Below are 23,062 nucleotides of genomic sequence, written 5' to 3'. Positions count from 1 at the left end.
ATGATTCTATTCTATGATTCTATGATTCTATGATCATCATTGTTCACTGTCCCTGTTACTTAGAACAAGCCGAGAGCCACCTAGGTTTGGGTAGGGAAGCTTGACCCATGGGACACAAGTGTCTGGGTCTGGCTTGGCAATGCATGATGGATTTTAATTGTAGTGACTTTGGGAGTCAACCTTAGCTGAAGAGAAGGGAATAAATGAATTAATAAGCAAAAGCTCATATAAATCACTACCACCGTCTATTCCTAAACCCATACTCCCACCAGCATATGTACTGGTCCTGGCAATAAAGTAATGGGAAGTGACTGCTAACATCTCATGACTGAGGGTAGTTTTCCACTCATGTGTTTGGTAAAGCGTAGCTCATGACGGATAGTGGGCCATTGGTCTGATTCATCAAAGCTGTTCTTCCTGTGTCTCCTTTTCCCTCCCTTTTATTCTAGGTTCCTGAACCATAATTTTATTTATTTACGATGCTTATAATCCTACATTTCCTTAGAAAGTACAGAGAAGTTTAAGTAAGACTCCCCAAGGTCTCCCACTGATCAACCTCAAATCTTCTTAGTTTCAACAGTGTCAGGGATGAGACAAACACACAGACGTCATTCACATTTCCCATGGCACTGGTTTCCCAATAAATAATATTGCTGACTTGCAACATCAGGAGATTTCCCTAAGTTTCTTTTACTGATCAGAAAGTAGCTTTTCATTTAGCTGCAAATGGAAGCTCAGCTTGTTTAATTTCTGGCTTCTAGCTCTGCTCCTAAATTTGCACTATGATTTATAGAAAAGGGTTTATATTCACCACATTAAATCCAAGCCTTTCATTCGGAAAGTTAAGCAAGTTACAATACATATATCGAAAACATTTCCAAGCATTGCAATATAACAAACAACTACTTAATTCAATTAAGCACTATTATCGCCATACAGAAAAAACCCAAGAAAATGTTCCGTCCCTTGAGTGCTAGTGCAATGAGATTCCTGCATAATCCTGTCAAGCATTAACATTTTTCTCAGATGTCCTTCTCTGAGATCCCATGTCACCTGAAGCCAGACAGGCACCACAACCGAAAAGACCCTGCCTTTGGAAATCTCTCCCTAGAAGGGCTAGCTAAGCAAGATTTCTTTCTGGTCACGGTCCTTAGGAGTCTAAAATTTAGGCTGATTGGTTTTCAATGAGCTGGAATTTTATTAGCTTTCATCATTCGCTGTCTGGCTTGCTGCCTTATTATACTACAGCGGCTCTCAGTTACCCTTAGGCTGGAGAAAAGGTGATAAGCAAGCAAGCAAATGACAAGGAAAAATATAAGAGTCCAAGCAGTTTAGTGAAAAACAATAACAGTTTAAAAAGAGCTGACCTTACATTCCAGACAGAGCAGAAATATGACTCCAGTGTCAGATATCCTATGCTTTTGGCTAGGCGAATAGCCAAACAACTGAGGCTTAATTCTGTATTCCCCAAGATATATCAAAACTAAAAAGGGCTTTTGCTTTGCACTTAGCCAGGCATTCACATGCTGGCCCATAAGAGTGTTGCTTTCTGTTGCTCCCATCATTTCTGAACATCTCGTTCCCACTTTAGCTTTTTAACATAGCTTTATAGCTAAGGAAAGTAACAGCTCCTGCAGGAAGCAAGTTGCCCCTTTAACATGCAGCTCTATTTGAATAGGCGGTGAAAAAAATCTGATGGACAGAGTCGCGCCATTTCATAGGCTGCTTAAGAAAAGTTAAGTCTGTCAGTCCTTTGGGAGCAGGGATTAGTCTGTTTTGCTTATGTTGCCATTGATGACACTGAATAAATAAATAGCAACACAACCTTATTATGCTAAATTGGGAACTGGTGCAAATGTAACCCTGGCTCCCCCCAAACCATGGTTTACAGATCTGAAGCTAGTCTTGGATATCTGAAATCTATCCCCCTCCCTCTTCCATTTTCTGAAGCGAATAATTCCTCCATTCTTCTATCAGTATTAACTAAGGTTTCGAGTTACAGCTGGACATATGCTAACTACGTTCCCTCATAAATATGATTTGCAAACACACTTCGAATCAAGGTTTCAAACTCTAGTTATGATGGGGCCATGGTTACTATAAAACTGGCTAACATCAAAACACATGTCATTCTAAACCATGGCAAATGCCAATAAAGGAAGGAAGGAGGGGAAAGGGATATGTATCCCAAAGACTGGCTCCTGGTTTTCAAACCATGGGTTACAGGGATGCCTAGACCAGACCTAAATACAGTCTTACCTCGGGTTACATATGCTTCAGGTTACATACGCTTCAGGTTACAGACTCCGCTAACCCAGAAATAGTGCTTCAGGTTAAGAACTTTGCTTCGGGATGAGAACAGAGATCGTTCTCCGGCGGCACGGCAGCAGCAGGAGGCCCCATTAGCTAAAGTGGTGCTTCAGGTTAAGAACAGTTTCAGGTTAAGTACGGACCTCCGGAACGAATTAAGTACTTAACCCGAGGTACCACTGTATTTAGCTTTAGATACTAAGACCACAGAAGTAGAAAATTTTGACCTTTGGACTCTCTCCCTTCTTTTTGCAGAGATAATGAATCACACAGTGATTTGAAATAACCAGTTGAATCTTTGGCCACAGGTCTCCTGCAATCCAGGTGTAATGATAAATGTAATGTGGAAAGGGTTGTTTGCATTTTGTTTTGTAACATAGTACGCTATATTATGTGAACCACGATATTCTGCTGATTTAAAAACTTGCACTATACCTTGGTGAATACAATTCAAAATACTCAAGCCAACACACTCACCATAAATGGCTTCAAGACATCTAGATTGTCCTGAAACACTCTCTCTGCGGCAGAAAGCTTTTCCTTAGGAATGGAGCAAATCAAGGCACTGCTGAGAACATCCACCACTGGGTTTTGGATGTTGACAAACTTTGACAGCTTGGTTGAATTGCAAAGGTCTTTCACACTTATCCGGTAGCCAGATGTAATGACCTAGAAACATGTACCATAGGTTATAAATCTATAAATCACTCCTGGGACTCGAGCTAAATCATCTTTTCCACATCACATTCACAATTCATGACATTCAAATGGAGAACTGTAGACTTTCTTCCCAAGTGCTGTTCATTGACAGTATACGCTTCTTACCTGTTGGAGGTTAACCTCGGCATTCAGGATTTCGTCTACAACAAACTTTGGTAGGGAAGCATTGTGATGGAGAAAGTCAGAGAAGGTCTCATTGTCAACCAGGAAATCCCGGACTTTCACACCTGCCAGGTAACAAGAAAACAATTTTTTCAAAATTCAAAACAAATCAAAACTCAGAGAGGGTATGTCAGTATTACAGCATCAAACACACTTCAGCTATCATGCACTTTCCCCTTTCAAGGCTATAATTTGGATGGAATTGGGGGAGTGAGAGGCTAGGAATTGTCCAACAGAAAATTATGTATCATTCCCCTTACCAAACTACTGCTAGGGCTGTTCAGGGGGAAAGTGTAACAGTTAAAACTGGAATAAAGATCACACCACTTTGTAACCGAGATGTGTCCATTAGCCAGAACCTGGTCCCCTGCTCTGGTGCATAAGCAGAAAATATTTATTCGCAATCATGGGAAGAGAGAGGTGACATTTCTTTCCAGCTACAGCCCCTCACATCTCATGGATATACTTCTCAGGCCTCCCAGGTGGGTTAGCCAGTTCACATTGTCACATTTTATTTATATAATTTATGCACAGAAAACATTTCTGCACCACTTTTTGGATTTGCAGACTGCAACAATAAAATGGCACGTGAGCTTGGGCTTCCCTTTCGCACTGTATAATATACATTGAGGATAAATCCTGTAACTATGGAGTGTGCAGTGTTTGGTGGTACACTGCATGGGATGCTTCCTCTCTAACCTTTGCAACGAGCCCCTTTAGCTACTATTTTGGAGGCTCCGGGGAGGCATGATTTGAGCCCATACCTCTTCTGAGGACCTCCCATTGCTCCCTTGTCTAGATCTCTCTCCACTATCCTCCTCTAAGGCAGGGACAGACAATGTGATGCCCTCCATTTGTTGAGGACCACACGCCCATCATGCCCTACCATTGGCCATTCCAGCTGGGGAGCTGTAGGCCACAACATCTGGAAGGTGCCATATTTGCTTCCCTTGCTCTAAGGCCATGTACCTAGCTGAAGGGGTCAGTCTTGTCCCCAGCTCTGCATTGCTTTGTTCACTCAGATCCACCCATGTTGGGTACTTAGAGATCAACGGGGATTATGAAGAGAGTTACAGTCCTCCCACAGGGCTGCCAGGCCGAAAAATGGCGTCCAAGTGGATTTTTGGCAAATTGGGCAAGATGTCCGAGAAGGGGTGTTAATTTTTTAAAAAAAATCTTTATAAATTTCCAAAAAAAAGACAAAACAATTAATTTTGGGGCAGATGTACCCCAAAAAAGCTCAACAACTTTACAACTTTGAACAAACCAAACCAAACTCAACAACTTTGACCTTAAAAAAACCTCAACAACTTTATGATGTGTACCCCTCCAGCTGCTGTTTTCATTTTGTTCCTATTTATTTGTTTCATATAAATAATAAAAATTTTACCCCACCCATCTGGCTGGGTTTCCCCAGCCACTCTCAATCGAATATTAAAAACACAATACAATATAAAAACTGCTCTCCTACCCTTCCAGTGTCTAGGAAGCTTAAAGCCATTGAAAGTCACAATTTCATTTAGACAAAACAATGCATTCAACAGTAAAAAAAGGAAAGATAACAGAAGTAGGGACCACAGATACAACACAACCTTGAAGTAAAACAACACTTTTTACAAGACTATGGATAGGGGGTGGGGGGATCTGCCTAAAATTTGGAGGAGTCAGTAATTATTACTGGGTATTATTCAGGGCTGCCTCTGCTTCTCCCCTCCCATAATTCACAGACGGTGTTTGTGGCAGTGGGGAAGATGTATTTTGCGGAACTTCATCCACCAGTTGTTGTTGTTGTTGTTGTCATCCATCTGTCTCGAGAGACAACGGAGTACGCCTCCAAGGGTGAAGTCAAACTACTGCGTTAGTAGCACATAAGTGATTTCCCCTAGGGCACAAGCCTGGGCAGTGTGTGTAGAGGTCCTGGGCTGCCCAGATGATAAGACCTCCCTCTTGGCCTTGCTGATGTGGTTCAAAGGAAAGCAGAGTAAGACATATGGCACCAGTACTGATGAACATATTGAAGAATCCTTGGAATATGCTATGAAACCAACTGATCTAAATTATATACTCTTGGTGGGCACAATTGCATTATGGATGGGCACAACTATTCCCACCCTTTCCCTCAAACAGCGAATACAGTGGTACCTCGGGTTACAGACACTTCAGGTTACTGACTCTTGTAACCCAGAAATAGTACCTCAGGTTAAGAACTTTGCTTCAGGATAAGAACAGAAATGTGTGACAGCAGCGGGAGGCCCCGTTAGCTAAAGTGGTGCTTCAGGTTAAGAACAGTTTCAGGTTAAGAACGGACCTCCAGAACGAATTAGGTTCTTAACCAAGGTACCACTGTATTATGAGGAGACCTGTGTAGCTCGAAAGCTTTAACCCTGTTCTTTAACATGTTATAAAGGCACATTCTCAGTGTGTCTGTTTTTGAGCTGCGGAAAACGACGTGGCTGTGAAGGCTTCAGGAGTTCAAGTGCAAAGCGCAGAACACCTTCTGGGGTAAAGAGGAGGCAATGCGATGCCAGCGCAGCCTTTGGAAGCTCACATTCCCAAACGCCGTTGCAGGATCCTGAGGGGGCAGCCGATGCTGGTCTGCGAGGCTGCCTGATACTTTTTAAAAATGTTAATTAGCCGGCTCGCTTACAAGAGACACTCGGCATGCCAAGAGGGATGGAAGGAGAACTCCACAAATCTCCAACGCAATGGAATGGCGGGTGGAAGACGAGAAAGGAAGGCGGAGGCACTGTGTTTTCTGCATTTTGTGGTTTGCAGCCTCTTCCCACACCCTGCCCCTGCCTTTATGCCGCTAAGCATTGCGATTGTATTGCTCAGACCCTGATTTGGCAGGACACCAGTCTGGTTTGGAGAAGAAAAGTTATGAAGAAAGAAACACTTCCTATTTTTCTCCCGAATACCCGTGCTCTGGGGTTACTGTCGGTCAACGCTCTCTATCCCAGTTCTCCGGTTACATGTTCCCTGAAGCTTTTTTGTTCTACAAGCAAAATAATCGCTGTCACCAGAGGGCTTGAGGCAAAAGCTGGGTTACTTAAGGATGAAATCTTTTCAGGGCTGTTTAACAACATGCTCTTAGATTAGGGTGGGGGTTGGGGAGAGATGAACAGGCTTGGGGAGAAAGAAAGAAATTTATTCTTTGATGCCACATCCAGAAACTTCAAAGGTAAAAAACTGATCTAGACCTATAACCACGGATAGAATGATTTACAGTGGTACCTCTAGTTACGAACTTAATTCATTCCGGAGGTCCATTCTTAACCTGAAACTGTTCTTAACTAGAGGTGTGCTTTTGCTAATGGGGCCTCTTGCTGCCGCTGCACCGCCAGCACACAATTTCCGTTCTCATCCTGGGGAAAAGTTCTCGACTCGCGGTAACTCTTCCAGGTTAGCGGAGTTTGTAACTTGAAGCGTTTGTAACGTGAGGCGTTTGTAACTCGAGGTATCACTGTACTCCGAATGGCACCCTTCTTTCAATATTCTGATGACATGGGAGGTGCAAGCCACATTGTTAAAGGCCGTCCAGTGGTTTCTCTCCATGCCAGCACCCCTGGGTGATCCTGACACAAGAATCATAGAATTTTAGAGTTGGAAGAGACTACAAGGGTCATCTAGTCCAACCCCCTGCAATGCCCAACGTGGGGCTCGAATCCACAATCCTGAGATTAAGAGCCTCACTGAGCTATCCCAGATAAGAAGGAACCATAGCATGGTGAAGGGTTGACTTGGCGCAGGAAGGAGCAGTGGTCTAGCACTGAACTGTCAATGGAAGAACGGAATCAGTAAGAGCGACAGAAACAATAAACTGGGTTTTTAGTTATAATGCAATTTTTTAAAAAACAACAACAACAACAACAACAACAACAACCAAGCCTGTGATTCCCCTTTCTGCCAGTTTAGTTGCAAAACTTCTGTGTGGAAAAGAGCATTCCGTATTATTGTCTAAGTGTGCCTCACAAATATGTTCTGAGAACAATGGTCACTCAGAGAGAGCTGCTTGTGTAATGCAGTGAGAGCAACTTGACCCAGAAAACTGGCTCATTCCTGCTTTTCCTGGCTTGTCAAAGTACCCCTGCAGTAAATATAAAGACCTACTAAAAATGCGGGGGGGGGGGGTTGGAAAATAGAACAATGTCTAGTGTGGGTGTAACTAATTTACTAATGCTTTCTGGTACAGTCTGTAAGTAATGGAAAGGGACACTTAGATATCAGATCAGACACACTCCTGTCTTGGCTTCAGATGCCATATTTATCACGGAACCATCATACACAAAGGCTTGTTTTGAGATGTCACGAGACTGTCAAAGGAATTGGTGGCAATGGCCTCATTCTGATTGGCTAGAAAGGCTTATGAAAGGAATTGCTCTTATCAATAGGAATACCGGAAGCTATTGGTGCATCTAACTCAGTACAGTGGTACCTCAGGTTAAATACTTAATTCGTTCCGGAGGTCCGTTCTTAACGTGAAACTGTTCTTAACCTGAAGCACCACTTTAGCTAATGGGGCCTCCTGCTGCCACCACGCCGCCAGAGCACAATTTCTGTTCTCATCCTGAAGCAAAGTTCTTAACCTGAATCACTATGTCTGGGTTAATGCAGTCTGTAACCTGAAGTGTATGTAACCCGAGGTACCACTGTACTATCTGACTGGCTGAGAGCATTTCTTGAGGGTTTTCAAACAGGAGGAAGACGCTGAACTTGGGATTGTGCCCACTGAATCACAACTCTTCCTGATAGCAATTATAAAGCGCTTTCCCACTGCCTTCTGCAATGGCAGAATAATTTTGAACCCTGCTCGAGTGACCCATAATTTTAGCAACCCAAGAGCAAAGGCAATTGTACTGGCCTACTAGTAGAACAGCTTTCTCTACAAATACAGGCTCAGCCAGCCTATAATCGTGAACATGCCCTGAATTCCAGACAATTGCTCTGCATGCAAGATCTAGAAGGTTTAAAATGGAAAAACCATTATCACTGCAAACAGCACTGGAGAAACAGTGGCTTGAATTTAAACATATCAGTTCTCATTGTTTTGAGGGCAGGCAGATAATAACTACCCCCATCTGAATAACTTCAAAAGCTTTTAAAGACAAAGTAATCCCAGATACAGTAAATCCAGGCTAGTGATAAGATTCAGTTGGAATACTTGCCCCTAAACAGGTAAGCTAGGAAAGCAAAGGGAGTGCGTTACTGTCACCCAGCCACAATGATTGCATTTGGCCATGGTATGTAGAATAGTTGGGAAGCAAGGTTATTCCATCCCATTGGCTCCCTTTTGCTCTCATTGTCAGGGAGAAATGAGAAGCAGGGACACCCCCCCCTCCCTGTCAGCCTTGTGATAAAACAGCTCCATTTGTCTCCTCCACTCCCGCAACTGTTTTTCCAGCTGCTCTTTGTACAAACTTTGCCTCGTCATTAAAACTTGGGGCAACAACTTTTTCTTCCCTCCTCCTCTCTTTTTCATTTGTGTCATGACTTTTAGATGGATCTGATTTACGCCTTCTTCTAACTTACTTCCGGTAAACCAAGAGAGAAAAGAAACATTTCCTTTTTTTATTCTTTTGAGTTCATCATTCCCAAAGACTCTCCTAAGTTCAGATTCTCTTATAAGGCCTAATTATCAGCCAGGCTAACATGGGAAGGGAGAAAGGAGCAGGGGAGATTCACTTGCTTCAAAGGTAAAGGACCCCTGACAGTTAAGTCCAGTCGCGAACGAGGCTGGGGTTGCGGCGCTCATCTTGCTTTACTGGCCGAGGGAGCCGACGTTTGTCCACAGACAGTTTTTCCGGGTCATGTGGCCAGCATGACTAAGCCACTTCTGGCAAAACCAGAGCAGCGCACGGAAACGTTGTTTACCTTCCCACCGGAGTGGTACCTATTTATCTACTTGCACTTTGACGTGCTTTCGAACTGCTAGGTTGGCAGGAGCTGGGACTGAGCATCGGGATTTGAACCGCCGACCTTCTGATCAGCAAGCCCTAGGCTCAGTGGTTTAGACCACAGTGCCACCCACGTCCCTTGCTTTAAACACCTATAATTTCTTGGGTCACTCCTTCGTAAATTCACCCCAGTTGAGGAATAGGGATCGTACAGAGTGTTTCAAACCAGAGCTTTCTGACTGCCAGGCTTAGGGCATGCCCAAACTTATATCCCTGCTTCTTCCTGTGTGTTCTGAAACTGTGCAGAAGCCAAAAGTCTTTAGGCATGCTGAGCTTTGCCAATACTGGATAGTATTTAAAACAAAGATCACTCTGATTCAGCAGCTCTACAAGAAACCAATGTGCCCACAGTGATCACCAAAAGCCTGCCCCATTAACCATAGACTTAACTGTATGCCGTACATAAGTGATCACCTTCATTTATGAAACAATATGTGTGCATCTGAATAATAGTAACTTGGAATTGTAAAGTCTGGTAAATAACCAGTAGAGCAATCCAAGCTTCCAATACTCTGAGCTGCGAATGGGAGGGTTGGATGAGGTGGAATTGTCCCTCTGCCCAGCTCTCCCAGGTAAGCTGGCGTCCTGCCAGCCACCAATATGTACAGGCGACGAGGAGGCCCATTGGTGGAATCCATGCCAGCAGAAGTGGGATGTTCTAAGAGCAGAGAGGGGCTCAGCCTGCCAGCAAGGGATCTTCTGAATCTCAACCTGGTCTCACAGCTGATGTGCAATGACATCCAACCTGATCTGTGCCTGTGCTAGCCTGAAGTTGGCTCAGGAATTGGGTCCAGATTCCCTCCTGATTGCCCTGGCCCCTAATTCCACTGCAGTTCTTGTGAATGGAAGGGTTGCAGATGCAGCAGAGGTCCCGCCGCTCAGCAAAGCCGAGGAGATAATTAAGATTGTGCATGAAACTATCAACAAGCTGTATCAGATCCCTGTAGAGACTATTATATTTGGGGTGGGGGTTAGACGTGAAGATTCATAGCTATGGATGAAGGTCAAATATCGTTAGATTGCAGTGCGGAATATGCTGCAAAGTGCACGTGAAGTTGCACAGGTGAAAGACTCTGTGTATTCATCACAATTAAAAACAACAACAACAATCTGACCAAGTATGGTTTAAAAGACAAGATTTCAAAGACTTCAGATGACTAAAGCAAAGCCTGCCCCCCCCATCTCTCCCTAAAATAATCTGACATCATGGCTGATAAATGTTCAACTTCCCCATAAGTAATCACGAGGCAAATAAGACAGCGCCTTTGAGTTGCTGCACCGCCTCTTCCTCCAGGAACAACACTTGTCATGTTCAGCAAAATCTATCACTGAAACATGCAAACCAACCAGGCATGCAGCCAGTCTGGACGCTGGCAGCCAATCCGCCTATGGCGTAAGCAAAGGAGGTGCCGAGAGTTTCTGAGCCATCCTCTCTGCCCGACACAACAGCCTTGGTTCAAAGCAGCACGACTGCGTACGATATGGCAGGGTGCACAATCTTCATGACACACAATTTTTTTTGCATCAAATTCCTCAGGTGGTCCCAAGGGAGGGCTCAACTCTATCCTCCTGGAGTGGAATGGCAAATAAACAACACGATGCCTTGCCACGTGCATCAAACACCCTGTTACTTTAGCTGGATTAATTCTAAAACTTTGTTCACTATCTGTGGATGGAATGAGAGAGAGAAAGAGAGGGAGGGGAGGGACAAACTGTCCCTAATTAATTATAACTTAAGGTAAAGGGACCCCTGACCATTAGGTCCCGTTGTGGACGACTCTGGGGTTGCGGCACTCATCTCGCTTTACTGGCCGAGGGAGCCGGCGTACAGCTTCCGGGTCATGCGGCCAGCAGGACTAAGCCGCTTCTGGCAAACCAGAGCAGCGCACAGAAACGCCGTTTTACCTTCCCACCGGATTGGTACCTATTTATCTACTTGCACTTTGAAGTGCTTTCAAACTGCTAGGTGGGCAGAAGCTGGGACCGAGCAACGGGAGCTCACCCTGTCATGGGGATTCGAACCGCCGACCTTCTGATCGGCAAATCCTAGGCTCTGTGGTTTAACCCACAGCGCCACCCACATCCCCACAGCGCCACCCACATCAATTATAACTTAATAACTAAACTCAACTGCTTATTTAAAAAGTTACTGGGTCAACTTTTTTTATTTATTCTCCATACAGCAGGACTGATATTTCAAAGTTGTAGGCACCTTTGTGTGACCCCCTTTGGTGAGAATTAAAAAAAAAACAACCGAGGGGAGCCTAAATCTGCCAGTTTCCGTGTTCATCTACAGCAAGGGTACCCAACATAGCGACCTTCAGATGCTTTTGGATGACAACTCCCATCATCCCTGACCACAGATCGTGTTGGCAGAGGCTGGTGGGAGTTGGGAGTCAAGCAACGCCTGCAAGGCACCACATGGGCAATCCCCACTCTACAGTATAATTGAATTTGCCACAGAAATTCATCCAGGGATTTTTCCTCTGCTCCCAGTTTTGTTCTTTGATGTAAGACCAGTGTTCCACTTCCAGCCAACACAGGGCTGCATATGCAGTGCACAGAGCCAAGATTTGAGATAGAACTTCCCTTGAGAGAGTACGGCATCGATCAACCTCAATGAGATGCCTCTAATGATAGCACCATCATTCAACAGCATCGCTCATCCCACTAATCAATACTAAATTAAAGTGGCAAAGTTTTAGCAGTCAAAAATCCCGCACTTCATTAAGCTTTGTAGCTGTGCTGTTTGTCTCTGTTAGAAATTTGATCACCATGATGTCATAGCAATTTAAAGCTATATTGACATTTGCAGACCACTATGGCTTCTTCTTGTTACACGCCATACTCCTCAATGGAGGCCTCCTGCAGACAACCGGTTTGTTCAGCAATCATCCTGATTTGTTTACACAAAGCATTCAATGGTGGTTAGACTATGTCCGGTCTTTATTGAACATTCCTTTTGATTTATTTGCAGGACAGGTACCTGGCAATAAGCATTCATCCTACATTTATCCTGATTTGCTTGCAGGGTGTTCACAGAGTGGCTGGGGCAACCCAGTCAGATGGACAGGGTATTATTATTATTATTATTATTAGGGACACGGGTAGCGCTGTGGGTTAAACCACAGAGCCTAGGACTTGCCGATCAGAAGGTCGGCAGTTCGAATCCCTGCAACAGGGTGAGCTCCCATTGCTTGGTCCCTGCTCCTGCCAACCTAGCAGTTCGAAAGCACGTCAAAGTGCAAGTAGATAAATAGGTACCGCTCCGGTGGGAAGGTAAACGGCGTTTCGGTGCGCTGCTCTGGTTCGCCAGAAGCGGCTTAGTCATGCTGGCCACATGACCCGGAAGCTATACGCCGGCTCCCTCGGCCAATAAAGTGAGATGAGCACCGCAACCCCAGAGTCGGTCATGACTGGACCTAATGGTCAGGGGTCCCTTTATCTTTACCTATTATTATTATTATTATTATTATTATTATTATTACTACACTTGCTTCTGCTAGCCATTTGTTCACACGCACACACAGTTTTCAATGTACAGTCATACCTTGGTTTTCAAACAGCTTAGTTCTCAAATGTTTTGGCTTCCAAATGCCACAAACCTGGAAGTGAATGTTTCGGTTTGTGAACTATTTTTGGAAGCTGAATGGCCGATGGGGATTCCATGGCTTCCGATTGGCTGCAGGAGCTTTCTGCAGCCAACCAGAAGCCGTGCTTTGGTTTCTGAACATTTTGGAAGTCGGACAAACTTCCGGAACCTTACCTTTTTGTAGAAACCTCTTCACTGTTTTTCTAAGAAGGCTACCAGTGGCTCATCGTTTGGTTAAAACTGGAAGGACTCAGTGGGTGGTGTTTGTTATTTGTGGGTGTTTAAAGGTTCTCCTACTTCCTCCTGCATAATTTATTATTTAAAAAGCAAAAAAGGTCCTTCTCTCATATATATATTTCTTTTTAGAATACTCATTTAAACAACCTTAAAATATCGGTGACTTCCCTTCTTCTCTTTCCATGTTTCATTTTGCATATCATAAATCCCTGCATATTTTACATAAACGAAACCATTCAGTATTCCATTATTGCATCCATCAAAACTTATTTACACTGTTGAATTTATCTTAATGCTGCCAACGTTTTCAAGTGTACACAATTCCCTCCCCCCCCCCCATATATTCAATAAACGTTTTCCAATCTTCTCTTAAAAAGCAGGGGGTGGGGGTGGGAGTTCTGGACAAAAGATATACTGTAGGAACATAATTGACATATGACATGCCCTATGATATCCCTTAACAGTTCACATTGAGTCTCACCAGCTGCAGCAGATAAAATAGCATGCAAATCGTGCCTCCAAAATAACTGAAAACCACCATAGGCAAAAGACTGAATTGATTCCCCTTCCCATGCTGTTTACACATTATCAGCTGATTATACCCTTGTTTTGTGGTTCTTCGAAGCTAAACTGTCAGGTGAAGAGCTCCTAACTTGCAAAGTTACTCAGTGTGTGTTCTCAGCATGATAAACTTTAACAGCTGGAGATAAAGGTACATCATTGATAAGAAGTACATTTCCCGTACTTGGCTCTCCATAAAAAAAGTAGCTGAGTCAATGCATGTGCACGTTCTGATAGCAGAGTTCTGAAGAGAGCTACAAGGTCAGTCAGAACTTCGGTCCTTCTGTGCAGAGAGATTCAGCTGGAGGCAGATTACTGTTAAGAGCTGACTGAAGGAGCTATCCTGGTTCAGGATATTCACCTCTTTGCACAGCTGTTTTTAAAACTGAGAAAGAGGACAAGGGAAGGGTAAGAGTACACTATGGGAACCAATGCCTCACTTGGTTCCATCTTTAAAAATGGCTGTCTCTAGTCTAAGCTTGCTATGGATGCAACTAACTGAAGGAAGAACCTACCCAGAACCTCTTGTGCTGAAGGATATTATGGTAGGAGAAATTGCTCCCAAGGAAGAGAACTTGGCTACAACATATATGCTGTGCTCTAATATACTGTTCCACAGCTCATCAGAACACATTGTATCTTGAGGCCTGTTCCTTGGTTTGGTTTTGATCAATCCAGTGAAACTCTGTTACTGGGGATTTAAATTCCAATAGGAAGACAAAGAATTAGATCTGAATATTGCTTGAGTCTCAGAGCCTCGTTGCAGGAGAGGCCTCTTGTGCTTTCTAGTTATAACTACACCCATTTGCATGATTAACAAGTACGGCAAGAAGTCCAGTAAGTCCCAACATCATGGCCCAAGATCCCCATTCCAAGCCCCTGAGACCCTAACAGAAATGTCAAAAACTCATCTGTGCAGACTGACATGTTAATGGCAGCAGCATGGCTAAAAGTCAGCATGGGCCGAGTACAATTAATTCAGCTGCAAGGAGCTCAGAAGGGCTGTGTGAACTAGCCTCAAGTTTGAGGAAGGGTAGGGCTCAGTGCAGGGACGTGGGTGGTGCTGTGGTCTAAACCACTGACCTCTTGGGTTTGCCAATCGGAAGGTCGGCGGTTCGAATCCCCACAACGGGGTGAGCTCCCATTGCTCGGTCCCAGCTCCTGCCAACCTAGCAGTTTGAAAGCACGCCAAAAAAGCAAGTAGATAAATAGGTACCACTCTGGAGGGAAGGTAAACGGCATTTCCATGCGCTGCTCTGGTTTTGCCAGAAGTGGCTCAGTCATGCTGGCCACATGATCCGGAAAAACTGTCTGCGGACAAACGCCAGCTCCCTCGGCCTGTCAGGGGTCCTTTACCTTTTTTTTTTTTTTAAGGCTCAGTGCAGAGGCAAGAAATTCCTGCTGGAAAAGCAAGTTGCAAAATTTCAAGAAACTGATGCCAGTTCCATGTCTTTCAGGGGTTAAGAAACACAATTTTGCCAAATGGCTGACAGGGGCGCAGGTTGGAAGCATGATGTCTGACCTTGCAGCCTTTATGTCCTATTGTGAGTCTAGCTTGTGTGTGCCATGATATCAACGTTTTGACTCAGCCGTACCTTTTAGATACAGGCAGTTAATAGCATTACAACTGCACCCACTCTTGAGATTTATTTCTGGCTCCGACCCAAAAAGTGACTCAGTGAAGCGGAGACACAATATACAGTCACAGATAACAAATGCTTGGCTCCTAGTCCTTGTAAGAAATGGCTAGACTAAATGTGGAATCACTGCCCTGAGATTATCAATCAAAACAAAGCCACTAAGTCATGCCACAGAAGCAAATTGAATCTGGCACAAGTAAAGTTTGGAACACAGTGCTCAACAATGGTGTAGAAATAATATTTTCATTTCTTGGGACTGCCATGTTCCGGGAGCAATTCAATCTGCATATTTTTATGTGTGGAATAGTTTTTAAATGTTTGTATTTTTTTTACATATAGAGAGGTTTTTAGACTTGTTTTATGGTTGCAGCTGTTTTATTTGCTTCACAGTTGTATATTATATGGCTGTAACCAGACTTGGGACCTATGTGAAGTGGCGAGTAAGAAATCTAATACAATAAATAAATGGCGGGGGAAACAAATGGTGTTTCTCCCCTGCAAACCTCCCCTTGATTTTAAAGGTTGCTCCCTTAACCCTTAGTCTATTATCACGTTGTTATCTCAGAAAACAAGAATGATCAGAGAGCATCGGCTCAAGAAGCAATTTTTACAATAGCCCAAATGAAGAAGCCACATATTTATTCCCCTTCCCCCAAAAAAACCTATGCCCAAGGGATTCATTCTGTCCAAAATGTTCCTCCAAGCATTAAAATGCATCAGAAGAAGGCAATTGCTTGAGGAAAAAATGATATTATCTCAAAAACAAACCAGCCCATCCAATGGGTCCTTTTTACACCATGGCTGATGTTTTATGGGAAAGGCAGGAAGACTCTCTTGGTTGGTGGTGGTTTCTTCCTGACTTCTTCAGGCAAATAATCTCCAATTACGAACCAACCCTAATATCTCTTAAACAATCTATTAAGTTCCATTTGAGCACTGCTCTGGTTCTTATTAGCCATGGCTCTTGCCAAACATTTATTCCACTATTCTTGATGTTCCAGTTCATAACAATCTCCAAAATATATGGTTTTGTACTTAACAACTACATTGTAGCCCAAGTCAAAAAAGTTCCATCTCTCATGGCCCTTCCTTCACCTTTATTCGGCAAAGGTGCAATCCTGTCCTCATATATCCACATTTCAGTCCAGCTGACTTAAGCACATAGTGATGTGTGAGGGTTGCTTCCTATTGTATTTGCAGAGCACAACCCTATCTTCTCTCAACTTCCTTTTTCCTGGGCTCAAGAGGCAAAGGTCTTTTAACCTCTTCTCAGTAGTAAAGGATCAGGAGAGCACACAAACGCCTCAAGGCCCTGAATATCTGGAGTCAACAATAATTGTAACGACCTTCCACAGCAATGTCACTAGGCCACCGAAGGTCATACTATTTGTGATATTTAAAGTGTCCTTGTATTTAACCATCATTTTTTTAAAAGAAGAATATCAGCCACAGGGAGGCAGGAATGGGGAGGCATCAGGATCAGAAAGGGAGAAGGAACCGTCCTTTCCTCTCCTTTGCTCCTCTGGCACCACTATTTTAAGGTTACCAGATTTTTTTCAGTGAATCCGGGGACACTTTTGTATGGGGACTGATTTGTAAATACGGGGACTGTCCCCGGGAAATGGAGACGTCTGGTAACCTTACATTTGCATTCGGGAGGAAGGCTGTGGTTGGTGCCAGTGAGGGATTTCTTCCTAAGGCAAACACCAGCCCTGATTTTTCAAAGAAGTAACATTCCTAGTCCGATTTGGGAATTCTCTCCTTGTATGAAACACTGAAGGAATTTTGAAAGGTGAACAAGCAGTGGCTTTGAAAGGGGACGTGGTCTTCAGAGCTTCGACCCGCAACACAGTTTTGCCAAAAAGCAAAAACAAATGTGGAGAGGTCTGCTTTGGCAAGACATCCTGCAGGGGGGTTGGAGTAGATGAATCTTGGGGTCCCTTCCAACTCTACGATTCTATGATCCTAGGAATTCTGGAGGAATCCAAAACAGTTTTGATAAGACTAGCAAAACATATACAGTACCTGGAGGTGGGGGTGAGCAGGCAAGGAGTTGTGACACTGTCCTGGTATAGTTGTTGACATGTCCCAATCTAGTACAGTGGTACCTCAGGTTACAAACACCTTAGGTTACAAACACTTCAGGTTACAGACTCCACTAACCCGGAAGTAGTACCTCAGGTTAAGAACTTTACCTCAGGATGAGAACAGAAATCGCACGGCGGCAGTGGGAGGCCCCATTTAGCTAAAGTGGTACCTCAGGTTAAGAACGGTTTCAGGTTAAGAATGGACCTCCACAATGAATTAAGTTTGTAACCAGAGGTACCACTATATAGAATATTATTTTATGATGAGCTCAAATGGGGCAAGCCAGAGAGCTTTAGGTAGAGAACTGGCAGCAAACATGGCAGCTGCAGAATGGCTGGAAAGTGGCAGTGGGAGGGCATAGTTTGGAAGGGTGGAAGGGTCCTGCTACTCTCCTCCTAGTTGTACCATCCCTGCAACTTCTCATCTGTTTTGTCTCACTGTGGGCCAGATGAAGCAATGCAAAAAAATAAAAAAAATAAAAACCCAGCATGCAATTATGGTGTTATTATGGAACACACTGTTCTGACACGGAAAGTGAAGAAAAAGCCTGCTGCCCAGATGTTTGTGATAGCTGCAGGAGCGAAAGCTTAATATGGCTTTATGGTTCCTGGTGACATCTCAAAGCCAATGGAGTCTGGATCATACCCCACCTGCCAGTGTGGGGGGGATAAAGGAAATATTTTTGCCATTCAAATCTAGCCAAAGAAAAATGCCTGAGTTTTGCAGCCCCGGGGGAGCTGCATGAGTCTGCTGTTGCTTGGGGGGGGGGGAGCACTGATTCAATGTTAGTAACTGCCCATCATAAATAAACAGATATTACAAAAGCATTGTCAAGTACAGTGGTACCTCAGGTTAAGTACTTAATTCATTCCAGAGGTCCGTTCTTAACCTGAAACCGTTCTTAACCTGAAGCACCACTTTAGCTAATGGGGCCTCCCACTGCTGCCCTGCGATTTCTGTTCACATCCTGAAGCAAAGTTCTTAACCTGAGGTACTATTTCTGGGTTAGCCGAGTCTGTAACCTGAAGCGTATGTAACCCAAGGTACCACTGCACTGTCTCATCACGAGGAAAGTCACTCTGTAAAAAGGTGCCCTCAGATTCCCTACTCCTTGGGGAAACTGAAAACCTGAAGTAGCATGCAAGTTTTCAAGGCCTCCTCTTTATGCTTTAGAAATAATGGTCATCTAATCCTGAAAGGTGCTTTTCATTTCTGTGCGCGGTCTTTCTTTTCCATTTGCTGGCAACAGAACCCTGAAGCTATAGGTCATTGCTACAACAGCTTCTGACGAATTTTCCCGGAGACTGTGTGAGTGTAACATAAAGGACAAGCACCCTTTTGTTCACCACAGCTCGCACCAACAATATGGTGTCTGTCATACAAACATTCTGAATTGCAGTGCACAATGTTCTTCTTTTTTTAAAAAAAAGTATACACATGCGACTGCACATTCTCAAGTTGCCTTATAAAACAAACATGTGCTTGCCCCAGGCCTTGTTTATCCAATCAATTTGCTAGCTTTCATTTTATTAGCATTAACACCATACATTTCACTTTTCGCTGCTGTTGCCATTCCTTTCTCCAGCACCAGGGTATTGGTTAAGAAGAGCGTGAGCTGCAAAATGCTGACAGTTCATAGTTTGCATCTGCCATGCGCTCACTGTGTGGCCTTAGCAAAGTCACTGTTTTCTCAGCCTCAGCTAGGCCCCTGCCCAGCCGTCAATCTGCAATATCGATGGAACAGCAATGGCCTGTCGCCAGGATTACTGAGATCACTTTTATGAAGTGCCTTATACACTTGAAATGCAAAGTGTTGTTTCTTAATATTTTGCTCAACTCTTGTCAGTGTTTTCTATCTGTAGAAGACTTTCAGGAAACGCCAGCTCTATTGCAGAACAAGAAGAGGCGCATGCTTGTTCTCTGAAGTGCAACATCTTTTGTTGTATGCACATGCACACAAATTACTCTTACGCACATGTGTTTCCGACACATGCTAACCATGCACACATACTGCTTCACATCCCACCAATGCTCAAAGTGAGACAAGGTATCACCCCGCTTTTCTTTTTAAACAGGGAAACAATCAGATTGGGCCTAACCATCCTTTCCGTACTCACTTTGAGCACTGTATATCACTCTCAAACACATGCACACCATGTTTTATTATGTTTTTGTATATGCTGAAAGCCACTCAAGAGTGGATGAGGCAACCCTGTCAGGTGGGCGAGGAACAAATAATAAAATTTATTATTATTATTATTAGTCAACATTCCAATAAATAATCCGTTGCCTAACATTTCAATAGCGCTGGCTCCTCTCTTCTCTATTGAACACCTTCCCCATCTGTTCCTAGCACTCATACTTAAAATGAAAACAAAGTTCTGAAGGATGTGAATTTGGAAACTTCGTATACATTTCATACCTCAGCAGGTTAGGGAGAGCTCATTTCAACATATTTAACAGGTCTAAGTGAAATTCTCATCCCATTTGGAATCTTAATTGGATTGGAGCTGATATTATGTGTGTACTGTGGTTTTAAACTGCATTGTTGTAATTTTAAAAAAATGTTTTTATACATGTCACTGTTTTATATAGATGGATAATTACAAGTAGAGTTAACAATAAAATTTAAGCTCAGAGATACTCATTACTCATTTAAGCCTGCAACAAGTAATTACCTCAGGTCTTCTTCCTCCCTTTAATCAAACTTATATGCTTTTATGGCGTTAGCTGCCGAAATCACTAGGTGCCTTCTGCCAACCTACAGGATTTGCAGTTTGACTGGATACCTTACTCACTTCTTTAGAGCCATCAACATCATGAGCTAGCAGATTACAAGTACCATCCTCATAAAACCTGAACCAACCAAGCATGGGCAAAATATTCAAAAAAACGCACACAGATGCTACAGCCCAGGTATCTTCTTCAATGAATTTCCTTTGCAGCTTTTCAAGGAGTGTGGTTTTGCATTACAAAGAAATCAGTGCCTTTACTTTTCAGGTAAACACAGGGGTCCAGCCATGGGGTAGGGACAGATGGGGGTGAACTACTTGTTGTGGTATGGTTGGGGGGGGGCTCACAAAGTTAGCCAGTGCAAATTTAAGCATCAGTGTGCCTTTTCCATCTTCTGGATTACTGACGCAACACCAAATGGACAGCACATCCTTTGTTCACTTACCTGAAATAGTCTTCCCAACTTTCTGCAGTTTCCCTGCTACTTTCTGTGCGTCCTTAATGCTGGTGTCTTTCTGGCTATACAGTAGCAATCGTTTGGCATCAGAGAACAGGCGGGAAACGCTAAGGAAGATAGGATAATATAAGAAGGGGAAAGAAGGATAGTTAGCTTGACTCCAAATTCTGTTCTTTGTATTGCACATTCCTGTTTACAACTGACTCATGGATCTGTCTTGCAAGTCCCACTAAAATGAATGAGGTTTGGTGAACAGCACCACCATGTTTTGTGAGTGCTCATTCCAACAGGATTGTGTCCCATGTTAATTAGTGGCTGGATGTGCCATTTGCATTTTCTCCCTTCGCCAATGAAATTTTGGTATTTATTTTTTTGACCAGCTGCTCATATCAATGCTTTATTCTTTTCCATCAAAAACTCCAGCTGTGGCAACAAGCTTCCCATTTCCTCTTGGGATCAGGGCCTCAGAAGGTGTTGCAACTTTGACACGTGATTAGATAAGTTGGTCACAGTTCCAGAGCAAAGGGCAGCTGGTCATTCGCTCCTCAGATGCAATAAGCATGCTAAGACAGAGCAGAGTTATCTGATCCCAACAGGATCAAGCGAGAAACAGGACCGTCCTCATTTGTACTAGTCAAAAATGTACTTGAATAATTTAGGATTGCCAAGAAGGCCTTCATTAGTGGATTTGATATCCCGCTTTATCACTACCCGAAGGAGTCTCAAAGCAGCTAACATTCTCCTTTCCCCTTCCTCCCCCACAACAAACACTCTGTGAGATGAGTGAGGCTGAGAGACTTCAAAGAGGTGTGACTGGCCCAAGGTCACTCAGCAGCTGCATGTGGAGGAGCGGAGATGCGAACCCAGTTCCCCAGATGACGAGACTACTGCTCTTAACCACTACCCCACACTGGCTCTCACACAAGGACCCCAGACTCTCAGCTTTCATTTTAAAAATGTACATCTCTATCCATTGTAGAAAGAAAGTTATGAAGCAAACTGTGCAGGTATCCTTCCAAGTGATTTCTGCGTGCTGAGCAAGCCTAGCTGCTCCTCCATGTCGGTGATCTTATCTAATGAGTGAAGTCAGAATTATAGGAACTGCTAAGGTTTCTGTGCGCTGCTCTGGTTCGCCAGAAGCGGCTTAGTCATGCTGGCCACATGACCTGGAAGCTGTACGCCGGCTCCCTCGGCCAATAAAGTGAGATGAGTGCCACAACCCCAGAGTCGGCCACAACTGGACCTAATGGTCAGGGGTCCCTTTACCTTTACCTTAAGGTCCTAAAGAGCTGCAGTTTTGCCCTCCCCTTTAATCCACTTTTCCTACTGATTCCTACCTGCAAAGTTTTGCCCTGGATGAAATTTTTCCCGATTCACTGCCCTGTATGTTCCGCCCCAACATTCGCCCTGCCAAGCACAGCCACTATCTCAGAACCAAGTGTACTTTTCTACAAGGGCTTCTTGCAGGGGTGCAAGAAAAAAGAACAGCCAGCACCTTTTAGAATGCAGACCAGTGCAAGGCCGTTTTGCCTCCGTTCCGTTCTTCATACTTGTCCCTTCACTACTCCCTGGGCCAGAGATTCATAAAGGAAGATATGGTACTCACATAGATTTATTAAAATTTCCAACAATGCCCGGTGACTCTCCAGGAGTTGGGTAGCGGAAGCAGGGATTGTTGGCATTGCAAATAATCCCTTGGACCCATGGCAATGTTCCAGCTGAAGGCATGGCCTTGTTTGGAAAATGACCTGAAACACAAGGACAAAACTTAGGAATGTACATATTAGGCCATCAAGTTGCTTTCTCTCCTTTTGAAAAACCTTTGTCCTCAGTGTGTCTCCACCCCTCAAAAAAATATTATTCCGTGTCCACCATGAGGGAAGATGCATCTCTCTATCACAGAGGTTTCTAATGTATGCAAAGAGTTTACAGCTAGGAAACAACAACAGGAAAATACCCAGAGAACTTTCAAAAACCTTCAGAAATTTTTTGAACAGCGATTACAGTGGACACACAAAATGTGCTTGTATACCTTGGGGAATGATCTCTTTCAATTTTCCTTAAAACTACTCACTCCCAGATAGGTGTGTCTAGAATTGATGCCCGAAAAAATTCCCGTTGTTGAATCACTTTAAAAATCGTTAACCGAGCCCTATTTAAAATATCCAGTGGTTTAAAAAGCTACGCACCTACAGCTCGGCTGCTGTCGCAATAATATGCGGTAAGCTATCCAAAGCTCATGTTGAAAAAACACCAAAGAACGTTGGAACATTAGATAACAGTTCTGTCCCTTAAATTCCTAAGCAGACCTAAAGAGGTCACAGTCACCTGCAATCAAGGTTTCTCTGAACAGCCCCAGATCTTGGTATAGGGGGAGGAAGGTACACCTGCGTGTGTTCATGACCCAGCAAAATGTTTGATGTAACTGAACTGCACTTAATGCATAAAATGAAGAGTATCTTCTTTTCTCAGAAGGCAAATAGTAATATCAATATTGTTAAAACAACTGGTATTTGTTGACCCATTGGCACAGGAAGAAACATGGCAGGTTGTTAATCACCTGGAAAGCCACTGTTATATGGCAGTGTAGTTGCATTTATCCTTGGTG

General features: G+C 43.7%; 1 protein-coding gene across 1 annotated transcript in view; it reads right to left on the bottom strand.

Moving 5' to 3' along the window:
• The window catches only part of ABCA1 (ATP binding cassette subfamily A member 1), a 104,063-nt gene that overhangs the window by 55,325 nt on the left and 25,676 nt on the right, over positions 1 to 23,062 (bottom strand). Inside the window, exons 4-7 of the mRNA XM_082204465.1 lie at positions 22,061 to 22,202; positions 20,443 to 20,561; positions 3,136 to 3,257; positions 2,788 to 2,979 (exon numbers count right to left, since the gene is read on the bottom strand). Of these exons, the coding sequence (XP_082060591.1) occupies positions 2,788 to 2,979; positions 3,136 to 3,257; positions 20,443 to 20,561; positions 22,061 to 22,202 (575 nt within the window). The remainder of the gene's footprint in view (positions 1 to 2,787; positions 2,980 to 3,135; positions 3,258 to 20,442; positions 20,562 to 22,060; positions 22,203 to 23,062) is intronic.

Source organism: Podarcis vaucheri (assembly GCF_965113315.1).
Source record: "Podarcis vaucheri genome assembly, chromosome: 17".
NCBI classification, from domain to species: domain Eukaryota; kingdom Metazoa; phylum Chordata; class Lepidosauria; order Squamata; family Lacertidae; genus Podarcis; species Podarcis vaucheri.
This window is presented reverse-complemented; position numbering and strand designations above follow the sequence as displayed.